Genomic DNA, 15,764 nt, shown 5'->3' with positions numbered 1-15,764 from the left:
ATTATTATAGTTTCCTCTAAATATCAAGTATAAATGCAGATACAGTTTATACTTTGCCCACAAATAACACAATCATAAATAACATAGCTGCCATTTTATTATTATTTCCCGATTTCTGTGAATTAGGAAAGGGAAGATTGGACATCTCATGCCGAAACTCTTTTAAAGTAATGACCCGTACATCATCTTTTTCATCTCCTACTGCTTTTTTTTTTCCAGATATGAAAATGGCAACATGAATATAAAGTGTCCATTGCCATATTAAAGCACAATAAAGGAACGTAAAAATGTTCTGCCTGCATTTTTTTGTGTGTGAATGAAACCTATAGTTGCTTCGAATAATTACTCAATGTTTCTTTGTTGGACTGTGAAAGAATAAAACCACAAAGACTGAAGACAAAAACCCATCTAATTAGCTATAGAATATACAGTACACGTTTTAGTTATATATCAGTGCACACATTTTAAGTTGTAATACATTCATATGAAACTGTATGGAGTACAGTAAGGTGAGTTGAATATATCTCTATATTCTTGTAGTGTTTTACAGCTGCCTAGTTTTTGTACTGAGCTGCACAGCACATGTAGCTCCCCTAACATTGAAATATGTCTTTTGGTATCTGTCTATCTGTCTCTCTGTCTGTCACTCTGTCTCTCTGTCTGTCTGTCTGTCTGTCTGTATGTGGCAATCAGAGCGTCCCCTAGTCGCCTCCTCCTGCTGTTTAAGGGGCTCGCAGCGCCTTCCCCCCTGAAACAGAAGGAGAAGAGGGACTGAGTTAGGCTCCGACCGTCCGACCAAAACACCTCTTCAAAAACTATGGTGGGAAAAACAAGAGGGTGTTTCAACAGGAAACGTGTACTTTGCAAATATTACAAAGATCCACGGGAGTTACTCAAGGTATTTTTCACCAGTAAAATAATGACTTGAATAAAACGCACCCCACTGTTATTAAACCTACATTGTGTAATTTTTTGAGTTGATTCTTAGCAAAAACCCCTTTGTTCTTTCACAAATATGTACTCATTCATGTGTAATTGCTTCCACCAACTAATCAAAGTATTCTCGTAAGCGTAGAATCTGACGTTCAGAATCATTCAGAATACATACGAGCGACTCGCTCGAATGACGGCAGCCATGTAGCGCCTCCATCTTTAAAATACATTAGCCAAAGAGGGACATAGCGCCGCATTTCGCCCTCTTACACCTATTGGCACCGTGATGAATGCCAGGGGGAGATTACTCGCCAGGGGGAAGCGAGAAAGAGAATTAAAACGACATCGCGACAGGCAAAGCAACAAGACCAAAGTTAATATTGGAGTGGCTAGAACAGCTGCGTGTAAACGATGGAGAGAGCTAATGTAGGGTTCGGCCACCGTAGGAGGAAGGGCTAGAAAGTCATATTCAGTTGGTTGTCATATACAATTTCACCGCTAGATGGGAGAAATTCTTACACAACGTAGCTTTAAAGAGATGTTTTCTGCTAGTTGTAGGCATTACTCTCCAGTGACTTAACACATTGTCAGGAAAACATTATGTGACATATATAGATCCACTTGCTTGAACTGTGAATTGTGGCATTTGGGAACAATGGCAAGCAGAGGGTCTTCTATGATTACAGGAAAGTATAATTAAGTGAAAAAGACTTAAACTCACCTTTCTGTAGAATTTCAGGTGCACCCTGGGGGAAAAAAAGATTTAAAAAAGAAAGTGAGTTGATTTGTACGGAAAAGTATTAGGGTGAGGAGGAACATTTTTTTAAAGGATAATCGAAATGTCAAGAATTTTTATCCTCGACATCTTGACTTTATTCTTGAAATAGTATTTCAACTTTATTTTCAACATTTTGACTTTGTTCTCCACATTCCGACTTTATTCTCGCAATGCAAATAAAAAAACCTTCCTCTGATTTATTTTTTCTCTTATGCCTGGCACTAATACTGAAAATTCAACTTATCCTCGACATTTTTACTTTATCCTCAAAATGCATTTTTTGTTTTCAAATCTTCCTCAACCTTATACCTGGCACTAATACTCTTCCGTAGAATTGCTGTCAATATATAGCTCGATAAAGAAAGTGAGTAACAATACATCCCAGAAAGGTGGGTGGTGAGGAAAGGCTGACAAGGCTGAAAGACAAGAAGAGGAGAAGGAAGAAAGAAACATTGGTTTATTGCTAAAAGTTACCTCAGCATCATCTTTGGGTTGAATGGCAGGCTGAGGCAGCTTCAGGCCCAGTCCTGACACGAACCAGCCAACCACACTGTCAAGAGACAAACTAATTAACTGTACGCACTTAACACAAGTTATACATTTTACTGTTCTGCAACATCCCAGTCAATTCTAAAGGTAATGTCAAGGAAAACATCAGTAAAGTATGTCGTCGTTCAAGGTGCAGTAGGTAAGACTTATAAAACTAACTTTCTGTCATATTTGCTGAAACTGACCCTATGTTCCAGTAGAACTACATGAAGCAGGTCATTTAAAAATAAATCCAGCTCCTCTGACACCACCTACAGCCTGTAGTGTGATTTGCAAAAATCCACCGCTGCCTGTTCAGATGCACCAATCAGGGCCGGGGGGGGTGTCTAACTGCGTGTCAATCACTGCTCATGCACACGCAGTCATTCTCTCTTGTGGGGGGAGGGGCTTAGGAGACCGTTTTGGGCTTTAGCAGAAAAGAGGGGAGGGACTGAGAAGTTGTTGATGTTCAAATAATCTTTTACAGTTCTGCAGAGGCTCCACGTAGAGCTTTCGCTGTAGCCTACGTAAGTGGCGTGATGTTTATACTTGTGCGCTGGTGTGTGCGTCAAACCGGCATGTGTGTGTGTGTGTGTGTGTGTGGTAGAGGGAGAAGTGAGAGAGTGACGGCGATTAGCTCCGGAGCGAGTCCCGACTCTAGAGTCATATTGAGAGAAACAAAGTGTCTCCCCTGTGTTTTCTGACCACTGTGGGAAATCCTTAGCAGGAAAAGTTAACCCTCTCCTTGATTTCATGTTGTTTTATGGAGAAGGAGAACCAGGAAATAAGTCGGGGGAAATGCAACGCTACCAAGCCACGGCCGAGCGACGTGCGTCGCCGCGACATGTAGTTACATTTTTCGAGTGGTGCACGTCAGGCTGTGGCGTAGGGTCCGGCGTAGGGTCCGGCGTAGGGTCCGGCGTAGGGTCCGGCGTAGGGTCTGGCGTAGACCCACGTCTACGTCGGACCCTACGCCGTCGATTCAACGCACAACTATAAAAAGGCCTGAAGTCCTGGATCTTCCCAATCCTACCTACAGCACCTTTAATATCTCAGTACTGTTGTAAGATGGATAGATGGATAACATATTAAGCCAATCATCTGGCTTAATATGCTCCAGCTGGCCAAGTTTTTTTTCTTTTTTTTTTTACATTTTTCTGACATTACTGGACTGAATCCACCTCTGCCCTAATATATAGAGATCATTAAAGTGTCATTTTATCTTTTATGTTGTGTGGAAAAAGAGTGATTAATAAGGACAGAGAGGGATCAAAACGTACGCCGAGGCCTTGCCGTCAGTATCCAGTGAGATTCCACTGAGAGATTCAGGTGGTGGAGAAATAACTAGAAAAGGGAGAGAAAGACATGAAGTTCAGTGTACAAAAAAAGTATTCATCCAATAAAATCATAATATGTCCTGAGTTCAGTGAATATTTTAAAGGGATAGCTCAGATTTTTTTAAGTGGGGTTGCATGAGGTACTTATTCATAGTAAAAATCAATATCAGTTAAAGTGTACGCTATATTTAGAATATTTTCACCGCTTAACTTGAACTGAACTGAAGCCATATAAAGCCAACGGACTCTTTTGACAAAAACCTTCAGCCGTGTTTAGTGAGGTAAGATTACTGTTTTTGTCAAAGGGAGCAGAGGTGGCTTTGAAGAGAGCAAAGAGACCGGCTTCAGTTCCTCGTCAGAAAGGACGGATGGCAAGGTAAAGGGGTGAAAATATACTTAATTTTGCGTACACTTAAAACAATATTGATTTTTGTTAGGTGGTCCTGTCCACAGCAGTACTTTGCTTAGCTTCCTGCTTTTCCAAACTGGGGCCGTGTCGACCGCCATTTACCATCTAGTGTAGACTGACTATATATATTAAGTACCTCATACAACCCCACTTCAAAACATCTGAACTATCCATTTAAGGATGGAAGATTTCAAGGAGGTAAGTTATGTGTTGTGACTGTGTATGTTTGTGCTGTGGGTAAACACATGCCAACTGGCGTGCATTGGGACAAATGTACTTTAATGTTTGTGTATGTAAGTGTATGTATGTTTGTCCAGAGAGGAGTGGGAGGACTTGCTTGATGGTTCTATGGGTACGGCACCAGGGGGCTGCGGCATAACTGGCTGAGGGACCATATGCTTTATCCAGTTCACCACACTGCAGGAAAAAAAGGAGAAAAGTCACTCCCTTAAATGTTTATAGTTCATTTAACCACCTGTACTGATGTGTGTACATGTGGGTACATGTATGTGTGTGTGTGTGTGTGTGTGTGTGTGTGTGTGTGTGTGTGTGTGTGTGTGTGTGTGTGTGTGTGTGTTTGAGTCAGATTATCCAGTAAAGTCCATCTGTACTTTGGACTCTTTAGACAAAGGAATCCATCAAATGCCAAGTGCTGTCAGTGTTCGGTATGCTTGGGGGGGGGGGGGGGGTCCAAGGTTCAGCTTCAATCACTGTGAATGTGTAGTAAAAGGTGGTGTAAACTCACTTGGGAGGGAATGCAGAAGGCTCTTCTTTCTCCCCCTCATCATCTGACACCATCTCCACCACCGGGATGTGTGGAAGGGGATCAAAATCTGGACGGACGGAACGACAGACAGACAGACAGACAGACAGACAGACAGACAGACAGACAGACATCAGTTCAGCAGTCTAGATGGAAAATGCCTAATATTTAATCATCATTCCAAACATCACTTCTGTGCAAAAAGGCAAAACATGTAGAAAAACAATCAAGAAACATACCTGGCATTCTTTGCACTTCAAAGATCTAGGACAAAAGATATCAAATGTTAAGTCGAGCCAAAAGAGCATTAGGGAATTATTATAATATTTTTAATGAAAAAAATTATTAAGATACATTATCTCTTCTACTTAATTATATCCATTATGTCAATGTGACGTGAGCCCCACAGAGGTTAATGAAAGTCTGTTTGTCCACACAGAATAGGCCACACATCCCCATGCTACCACTACTGTGATCAGGGTCTGCTACGAATGATGCTCATTGGAGCAACAAACCTCATATCCCACATGGTCCCCTTTCATGTCAACACCTACAGTACAGCATGTGGACTCAAATTTGGGCTACGGAGGACTACAAGTGGGGCCCTTATCTTGAATATAAATATTTCAATACATAACATTTGGCAACGTGACATGAAATTACTGGATAATGTGTTGCCTGCAGAAATATGCCAGAATCTTGTAAGCATTTTGTCTAATTTGTTTTCGGGAGTTGTCTGGTTGTTTATCAGTGTGGCCCTGAGGCCTCCAGGTGAGAGGGCTGTCTCACGGAGAGGCTGGTTTAAATGCAGTGAAGTTAATGGAGGGATTTAAGCTGGCTAAACCTTCTGTAGATTCCTTTATAAACTTAATCCTTACACACGATTAGTCTCATAAGCCTGTGGTTGGACAGTATTATGTTGCTTGAGTCATGTGTCACACAGTTCAAAAACAAAGATTTCCTTGCTGTTGCTTGGCTGAATTACTTGAACTAATAACATAGAACACACTGTTCCTATCATGTTGGAGTATTGGCTTCTGGAGAGAAAAGTACTGTGCTAAACTATTAGACTACCTATAGTTTATTACTTCCGCCAAAAAAGGTTACCTGTTGGTTAGATTACCTGTTTGTTTTTTGTTTGTCTGTTTGTCAGCAGGATTACGGAAAAATGACTGGCCCGATTTCAATGAAGCTTGTCGTAAGAGTGTAGCATGTGCCAAGGAAGAACCCATTTAATTATGGAGTGGATCCGAATCACGGGGTAGATACACATATTTCATGGCTCACCTGATCCGTTTCCTTACCTCTTCTTTGTAACGGAAATAGTGCAAACAGCTGACATTGTGTTGTTTAAACACTCTGAGCAATAAAACACATCTTTTTTAAGATTATTTTTTTGGGGCTTTTCCCTTTAATATACAGTGGACAGACTGGAAAGGGGGAGAGAGATGGGGGACGACATGCAGCAAAAGGCAACAGGTTGGATTTGAACCTGCGCCACTGCAGAACTCAGCCAACATGTGGCAACTGCTGGGTGAGCTAGAGGCCCCCCAAAACACATCTTCTTTTAGCGTCCATGTTGTTTCAACATTACGACTTAAAGCTCAAGAACATACTTAAGGCGGAGGAATGACTTCACAACTCAGGAAATGGAACCATCCAAGAAGCATGTGAATGCACTGTTGGCCTTGGCGGAAGTCGGCGCTCTGTGAGTGCCATTCTAGTCATAGGCCTTTCAGACCAAAACGTGATTGGTGCTGCGCTTGCCGCTGGGTTCGGTGCACATCTAAAGCTTGCTGCGCCTAAAGTTTAACCCAGTTGAACTTTGAGCACAGCAGAAGTGCGAGTTTGCCGGCGTCGTGGTGAGGCGCTACCCATTGGAAACAATGGGTTTCATACGGGCAGCGGTTCCATTGCCACATTCGGTCTAAAATGCCCTTTAAAGCAAATCCAGCCCAAACTGTTTAGGGCCTTGAGGCTACCGCAGGGCCCCAAAAGTGTGCATCTCTCACTTAACAATATGTATTCAGCCAAGCCAAAGTACAAATAGTATTTTATATTTGGAAATGTATAAAAGGATATCTGGGGGATCCAGTTTGAATGGGTCTGATGCAGCTGATGAAAATAATAACAGTATTATCTATAATTTACAGGTGCTTAAGTTTGTCAGTAGATGCTGGATCATTAACCCCTACAAGCACAGACTTTGCACAATGTTATAAGTTATTTGTAATACATGTAAATGTATGTTCTTCACCATATGGTGGCCTTTTTGGTTGTGTCATATCCTTTCTACATGCAGACATCTTACACAGAATGTAACACTAAATATGTCAATATGGTTAAAACTAATATATACAATACACAATTTGGTTCAGTGCCATGGGAAGTGGCAACACATTACAATGAGGGGGGACGCCCAAAGGTCTAGGGCAGGCCCTGAGTTAGAGCTGTTGTTCCTCAATGTTTGGAGGTCTGATGTACAGTAGTTAAGATGTTTTGGTGTTGTAAAGTTCACTAAATAATGAAAAACACAAGGATGTGTCTCACCTCAGTTACTTCCTCAACGTAAGTCTCTTTGTACTTCTCCTCAGGCTGAGGTAACACCTTGGTCAGACCCTGAGCGACCCAGCCTATCACTCCAGACCTGGGAGAAAACATGGAATTGAATTTCCCTTTGGAGGATGTATTTAGCATTAAATATGCCCTCCTATTTAATCACACTGTACCTTTCTCCATCCTCTCTTGACTGGTGGACGGCAAAGAAAGAAATAGAGATTTAGTCTTTGTACCCATTATCCACATTTATAGTAATACTACTACTACTACTTCTACTGTAATAGTTCCTTTGATGAATTGGCTTGAGGACCCAGCACACCTATGCTTTTAAATTACATTAATACATAACATAGACACAAAATAGACAAATTAGAAATACTGTGCGGTACTCTGTGAAAACTTGAGTGTTGTCAAAATGTGGCCACCTTTGTCTAAGGTGAACACCTTCACTCTGAATTATTTAGGAAGGACATGACTGGCTAGTCATGGCAGGCTAAAAGTCATATATTCAGCATATCAGTCTGATCCCAAACTAGCATACATAGATTTACACTGACCAGCCAATTTATTAGGTACACTTGAACAATGTAATGCAATTCAATACAACAGCTCTGTCAAAAACTCTTAACTCTACGAAGTTCACAATGTTTGGGTTGTAGATGAAATTGTCAGAAATGTGTAGGGGGAAATTAGAAACACTTATGAATATAATGTAGTCCAGTACAACGCCATCACCAACTATGACCTCAATGATAAAACATATTATTTAATTAACACCTCTGTTACATTTAACATCAAATTAAAATGAAATGCATCTTAGACCTTATAGCAGAGCAGCTGAATTAGATTGCATTAGATTGTTCGAGGTGTGTCATTGTATTTCTCATAGGATAACAAGTAGAAGACCTGACCGTGGTGGAATAAGTATTCAGATCCTTTAAGGTAGGTACTAATACCACACTGTTACAAGTAAAAGTCCTGCATTGGAAATGTTACTTAAGTAAAAGTATATATTCAAATTTGTTTATTAGGATAAACCCCTTGAGATGTATCATCTCGTTTTCGAGGGGGTCCCAATAGGGGGTTCCCAAAGTATGTACAGGAAGTATCATTAGGAATATTTACTTAAAGTTTTAAAAGTACTCAATGCAGAAAAATCCTCACATTTAAGAAACTAAAAACGATCAAAACAGTTCTGTCAATCAACTCGTCAAGTGTCTGATCGGTTCATCATTTCAGCTGGACTTATAGGCCTATATGTTGTTGGGTAGGTTCATTTATAATAAAACATTGTATTTTATAAACTACCTGTGTTTTGTGTGCAAAAGCTTTAATTTGTAAAGTAACTAGTAACTAAAGCTGTCAGATTAATGTAGTGGAGTAAAAAGTACAATATTTCCCTCTGAATGTAGTGGAGTAGAAGTAGAAAGTGACATGAAAAGAAAAGACTCAAGTACAAGTACCTCAAATTTGTACTTAAGTACAATACTTGAGTAAATGTACTTAGTTACATCCCACCGCCGACACCTGACGTCCACCTGAGTAGGCTACATCTCCACTCCACTGAAACATCTAAACACTCACCCGGATTTCAGAGTTGGCCCTGCTGGGTTGAGGGGAGCCAGACGGTTGAGGCAGGGCACTGACGAACCCATTAGACAGCCAGCCTAACACTCCAGCCTGGCCCTGGCTGTAGAGGAGGAAGATGGTTAGAATCAACACACACACACACACACACACACACACACACACACACACACACACACACACACACACACACACACACACACACACACACACACAGGTTTACCTGTCCTCTGAATTCTCCTCTGGGTTTTTCTGTGGAACACTCTTCACAGAGGCAGCAGGAGTCTTAGCTTCGCCATTTGTCCCGGGAGCTTCAGGGTATTGGGGGACCACTTTCACCACCCAGTTAAACATCCTGTTGAACACACACACACACACACACACATACACACACACAAACACTTAATCAGCCTCTCAAAAGCTCTTCATCAAACATTGTTGATAATGCTGATGGTTATAATGATAATTCCTAATAACTCTTTACTAATGTCTTCATTAAAGCAGCCACTTCATGTGTCAAACAGAGAGCCCTTAACTGGAGCTAATGAGGTCTGATGAAGGACATTCACCTGCTTCGTCTTTTATCTCAGGCAACATTTCTCTCTCTCTCTCTCTCTCTCTCTCTCTCTCTCTCTCTCTCGGCCTTGACTTTTTTTGTTTTTCATATAAATCATAAAACTGTCTTTAGTTTCTCACCAGACACATTTACAGACTTGGACAATGGTATTCGGTGTCTGAAATATGAATTAGAAAATCCTTGAATGAACATTAGTCAGGGACAGTTGGCATCTTATATAACTGAATAAATTAGTTTGCAATGTGCAATGTAGACTTCCCTTTTCAATCTGCAAATGAACTCAGAGGAGAGATAGAAATCAGGATCCTGAGTCAAAAGTCAAAGGAGACTAAAAGGCAGAAGGACAGAGGGTAACTCAAGCAGTAGTGTACTGTACCATAAGCAGCTTTACCAACAGCCAACACAGGTGACAGAGGGTTAAATCAATTCAAACGGGTAGAAATCAGTCACGCATGTACAGGAAGAGGACATTTTAACTGCAGCACACTGATTCAAGATAGAGATTTACAGAGCCAGCAGGAGTGCAACTTGTCTGACTTAATCTCAAATCTACGTATCAACCGCTTTGACAGTTTATCAACCTTGAGCTAATCCACTTCTGCAAGACGTCCTGCTGCTAACTGACCACAGCAGAAAGCTCGAGGGCAACCAGGACAGCCGTCGATAAAAAGTTTCACATAGCATCACCATCTATACTTCCCAGGGACAAGTAAGGTCTACGTAATAGATCAACTGTATGTCCTGAGCCAAGAGGCCGTTTATTTTATCAATGATGCAAACAAAAACCTGCCAGGTAGGCCTAAATAATTAACTGCCCCGTAATCCACGCTTCTGTCCATTTATACACCTTATTCCAATGATTTATCTCCAATAATCCACCGCTTTATTCTTGGATTAGAACTAGATTTTTACATGTCTGTTGGAGCTCAATGTGCACTCTGGACACAGTGTAGCTCCAGCATGGAGGGAAAAAAGTGATGGCCTGGAAGCGATATTACGAATCCCACTATGGCCACGCCAAGACCTGCCCTTCAATAGCATTTATTGGCCAGGCATCCATGCTTACGCAAGGTAACGTAACCCCATTTGTACAGGTCCTTTCCCCTGACCAATCGGCTATCCTGACCTTAAAGGTGCAGTAGGTAAGACTTATAAAACTAACTTTCTGTCATATTTGCTGAAACTGACCCTATGTTCCAGTAGAACTACATGAAGGAGGTCATTTAAAAAAAAATCTGGCTCCTCTGGCACCACCTGTAGTGTGATTTGCAAAAATCCACCGCTCCCTGTTCAGATGCACCAATCAGGGCCGGGGGGGGGTCGTCTAACTGCGTGTCAATCACTGCTCATGCACACACATTCATTCTCCCTTGTGGGGGGAGGTGCTTAGGAGAACGTTTTGAACTTTAGCAGAAAAGGGGGGAGGGACTGAGAAGTTGTTGATGTTTGAATTTTTTGGCTAAGTCCTGGATCTTCACAATCCTCCCTACAGCACCTTTAACCACTCGAGGTCAAATGCCTAACCCCAACCAATCGAGCTGCTTCGTAGGGCGGGTCTTCAGCTCTTAGAGTTATCCCACTCTTTAGCGTTGGGCTTGGTTATCTATGAGGAATGTGTCCACAGAAAATCCACATTCAAAGCTTCTTCACCAAAGCTGTTGTTGTGATTCCAGTGTGCGATTCCTGACACACTGTCCCAATCAGCGGAGATCAGCAGGGCCTCTTTCTCTGGCCTAATCTCATATTCATTGCATTGGATTAATTAGTGCAGCTCTGTCCCCCAACTAATCTACAGCCTTCCTCGCTGCTTAAAGCCTGGATCTACTCCTGACATTCGGCCTCATCACACTGGATCCTTGTCAAACATCAAAAAAACATTAATCAGAAGAAGACACCCCCAGGAAACATATAAATAATTTGTTGTCTGCTGATTGTGTTTGTGATTTAGAAAGAATTTATACATTTTAACCCTCTTTGTCCGCAAATAAGACCTGGCAGTACTGAGTAGACTTTGACAAAAGCAAATTAGAAGCTATAAGGAAACATCTAATCACATCATCATCAACATATCTACTCATATAAACACTTCTGCAGCAACTTCAACCACTGTCACTTTACTAAGACATGGATCATCACAGCATGCACCTCAAATCAGCATTCAGGTATTCATACTATCAAAGTAGTCTATATATTTATTGTATGTACTGTATTTCCCTACCTCTGTACAGAATAACTTGTTTTCCTTACCTGTGTGTCTACAGGTGGTTCTGCATGCCGGTGGTGTAGATCCAGAGTGCGGCACAGCCAGCACAGGTCTGCTGGGATTTCCACCATGGCTGCCTGGGGCTAACGGGATTACCCAGCACCACCAGGTCAAGGTACAATTCTGGACTGTGAGCTATCGCAGATTAACAGCAGAGAAACGTATCATCAGGACACCATCCCTGTAACCTACTGTATAAACAGCACGGTGGCTCAGTGGTTAGCACTTCTGCCTCACAGCTGTTCTGGGTTCAAATCCAGGTCGTTTCGGGCCTTTCTCTGTGTGGAGTTTGCATGTTCTCCCCGTGTTTGCGTGGGTTTCCTCCAGGTGCTCCGGTTTCTTCCCACCATAAAGACATGCATGCTAGGTAATTAGGACTACAGTTGAAAATTAGCCAACTGGCTAACACTGGCACATTTACAGAAATTTTGATTAATGTGCATTCAATCAAATAATCAAATAAACTTACAAACTTAAACTTAAACGGGTATCACTCCCTCACCAAGGAAGACAGCAACAAACAGTGACTCAAATAACCACTGACTCCAGGGATTTTTGCAAATTTTCCCTGCAGTTACAGACTACAATACATCAAACATGTATTTGTAATATTGTGTGATTGCATCTTGTTACACTCTGCTTCTCTACCAAAGAAGGGAACTTTTTGTGTGATGTTGTCTCATTTGTCTTACTATAGGCTATGCACAATGCACTTGTGGCAGCTAGGGTCCCCTACTCCTTCCTCCAACTTGTCATCTCTGTTCCCTGTTATCTTCCATTCTGATTACAGATTTATCCCCAGCAAGTGACGCAGGGCCACTCGCTAACGAAGTCCAGCGATGAGCTACATAAACCTTTTCAATAACAGTCAGGAGGAGACAAGGGGAAGGTAAAGCGTATTACTGTAGTAAGGCTCAGGGTCTGACCAGGGCTCTGATGATCTACTTACTCTCTTGTTCCTTGAACCAGTAGTGGAATGTAACTAAGTACATTTACTCAAGTACTTTACTTAAGTCTTTTCTTTTCATGCCAGTTTCTACTTCTACTCCACTACATTTCAGACAGAAATATTGTACTTTTTACTCCATTAAATTAATCTGAAAGCATTAGTTACTAGTTACTTTACAAATTAAGAATTTTGCACACAAAACACATGTAGTTTATAAAATATTTTTTATTATAAACTAAACTACCCAACATAGGCCTACAAGTACAGCTGAAATGATTAGACGATTAAACATTTAGTTGATTGACAAAACAGTTTTAACTTAAGGGCTTGGGTTAAGTTGTGCCACAAAGAAAATCAAGATAAAAAGGCGGAAAAGAAAAAGAATGAAAGGCAGAAGAAATGGGCTCTGAAAGGCTCAAATCAAACCAAAATCAAAGAAAAAGGTTGTGCACAGTAGCTCAGAAGAAAGCACCATGGGCCTTCCACTTGATGACACCACTGACAATGAAGCAGAAGATGACCTGGAGAACACACACAACAGAAAAAATAAAAGGGCTAAAAAACTGAAAATGATTGAAAATAAGAAGAGAGGGGCTCTGAAAGTGTCCAAACCCACAAAGAAAGTGACTGTCTACAGTAGCTCAGAAAAGGTGACTTTGTCATTGTGAGCTTCGCTGGTAAAACCAAATCCTATAACTACGTTGGATTGGTGGAGAAGGTTGAGGGTGCAGACATCAGCGCAAAGTTTCTAAGGCAAAGTTGTAAGAAGTCTGTGGATGGAAAGCCCATCTTTACATTTAAAGACAATGACGAAGGAGTCATCCCTAGAGGTGATGTGCTCAAGAAACTACCCACACCCCAAAAACTTGGTGGTACAGCCAGAAGGGAGCAGAAGTTTATATTCCCCTGCAGCATTAACAAGTGGGATGTTAAGTAGTAGGCCAGATCCAGACCACCTAGACCTACATACTCACAGGGGATAATCTGGATAAGTGAGGAGATGGGCATGCCTCATCAGTGTTTTACTTAGGCCTACCTGCCATTTGTTTAATTTAGCTAACACTGATTTCTGTTTTGAGGTTGTGATAAAATGTTAAAAGAACAAAAAAGCAAAGATTAGAGAAAAGTTTAAAACAAAACTGGGTAACACTTGAAGGTATCGACATAATCGTGACATGACACTGTCATTACTATGACATGACATTGTCATGAACGTGTCATAAACGTTATAAACAAGTCATAAACGTTTATGACTTCTGTAGGGTTGTAGGTTGGGACTGAACTGCATAAATAGTAAAGTTAAAACTAGCTCCATTTCAACCAGCTACAACAGTTTGTTGCTTTAGTATTATCAATCTGATAATGTAAGCTATATGCCAGTCACAGGGGAAATTTTTCTATGTAATGGGTACTTTTACTTTTGATACTTCAGTACTTTTTGCTGTGAATGCTGCTGTGATTTTAACTTAAGTAGGAATTTTAATGCAGGACATTGTTTTATTTGTGTAGGCCTAGTTCAGTAGAAGATCTGAATACTTTTGACAGTATTCAGATCTTGACAGTGAACATGAAGAAAGGAAGGTGGCAGGGTGATTTTAAGAGTGTGGAAAAAAAGAGAGAAAGAAAAAAGGAGCAGGTTGAATTAAGATAAAGAGATGGATAGATGAAAGGAAAGGGGGATGAATGGCATGGTGCTTTAGTGTGATTAACAATTGGACCCAGGTCTGCCCTCGTTAACTGACCGACTATAAACAGGACATGGCTAATTTAATGTTATGTGTAGTACAGTTACATTGAAAGAATAGGTGCTTTGATGGACAATATGGGGATCTACAGAAACAACCTGTACAAGCATCAGCTTGACAAAAAGACAGCTAATAATCAGGAAGCCATAGAAAGTTGGAAAAACATTCACCAGGTGATAGCAGGTGGATAGAACTCACTGCATCCAGTGAGGCCTGGCGTCGTGTTTGAGAATGGGAACCACAGAACAATTAATGGTGCTGATGAGAGGTGGGCAAATCCCATTATCAGCTCAGCAGGGGATAAACTGGGAGAACAGGTCGATGACACAGACCCTTGGCCAATGGCTGGAATACGGTAGCACCATAGCGGCCTTAATCCTAATTGGTTTTGTTTGATTTATTGTAGAAGATATTGAAAAGAACAATGGAAAGCAATAGTGTGAGGAGATATATTGAAATAAAGAAAGATAAACAGAGAGTAGCTGAAAGAGAAAGCAGATGCAGAGGTAAAACTGTAGTGGATGATCTGTGATGGAAGCTAATCCTGATTACCTCTGACATAAAGACATCCAGGAAGTTGCTCACTCACTCACTCTGTCAAACACACACACACACACACACACACACACACACACACTTTCTCTCTCTCTCTCTCTCTCCCTCTCTCTCTTACATACACTGGAAAGGTAATACCACAATGTAAAAGTACTCCATTAAAAGTAAAAGTCCTGTATAAAAATAGTAAAGAAGAATGATCACCAAGTAAGTACAAATATTTTTTTATGCAAATTGGGCCACTTTCAGAGTGTAACATTGTTGTTTAACTTATCTTATTATATGACTATTGTTGAAGTGGCTAATTTAAATTACTTTAATTATATACTGTTTGATATTGTAATTTATAAGCATGCATCATATTATATAATTGTATAATGTTTTTGATGAAAAGTCTTTATATGCAAAGTAACAAGTAACTCCAGCTGTAAAGTAAATGAAACAGAGTGAAAACAGGAACAGTGTTTATATAAAATATAAGAACTGTTCTTAAAAAAGTATTTAAAAAGTATTAAACAGTATTAAATGGAAATTGTACCAATGTGCAGTGGTTGAGTAAATGCACTTCTCAGCACTGATTCTGTGTAGGAGCGCACATACTTTTTGTATGAGCTTTTACTTGAGTTTATCATCACTGTGTGTATATTGTGCTGAAAGTAGTGAACATTATTAAGATGTTTTAATATTTTAGAGGCAATGATTCCCTCGTGGCCAAAAGTAGAATCAACTCTTTGAACTTGACGTGCACAGCAGGTCAAAGGTGTAACATGATGCCAAAAAA

The 15,764-nt window shown here is 40.7% G+C and overlaps 1 protein-coding gene across 1 annotated transcript in view; it reads right to left on the bottom strand.

The window, feature by feature from the left end:
- LOC144522766 (uncharacterized) overlaps window positions 1–9,248 on the bottom strand; it is a 36,849-nt gene extending 27,601 nt beyond the window's left edge. The window contains exons 1-8 of the mRNA XM_078258068.1: window positions 9,118–9,248; window positions 8,892–8,997; window positions 7,478–7,497; window positions 7,299–7,395; window positions 4,988–5,012; window positions 4,731–4,818; window positions 2,186–2,261; window positions 1,655–1,679 (exon numbers count right to left, since the gene is read on the bottom strand). Of these exons, the coding sequence (XP_078114194.1) occupies window positions 1,655–1,679; window positions 2,186–2,261; window positions 4,731–4,818; window positions 4,988–5,012; window positions 7,299–7,395; window positions 7,478–7,497; window positions 8,892–8,997; window positions 9,118–9,248 (568 nt within the window). The remainder of the gene's footprint in view (window positions 1–1,654; window positions 1,680–2,185; window positions 2,262–4,730; window positions 4,819–4,987; window positions 5,013–7,298; window positions 7,396–7,477; window positions 7,498–8,891; window positions 8,998–9,117) is intronic.
- Window positions 9,249–15,764: the final 6,516 nt, after the last annotated feature.

Source organism: Sander vitreus, chromosome 8 (genome assembly GCF_031162955.1).
Source record: "Sander vitreus isolate 19-12246 chromosome 8, sanVit1, whole genome shotgun sequence".
Lineage (NCBI taxonomy): Eukaryota > Metazoa > Chordata > Actinopteri > Perciformes > Percidae > Sander > Sander vitreus.
This window is presented reverse-complemented; position numbering and strand designations above follow the sequence as displayed.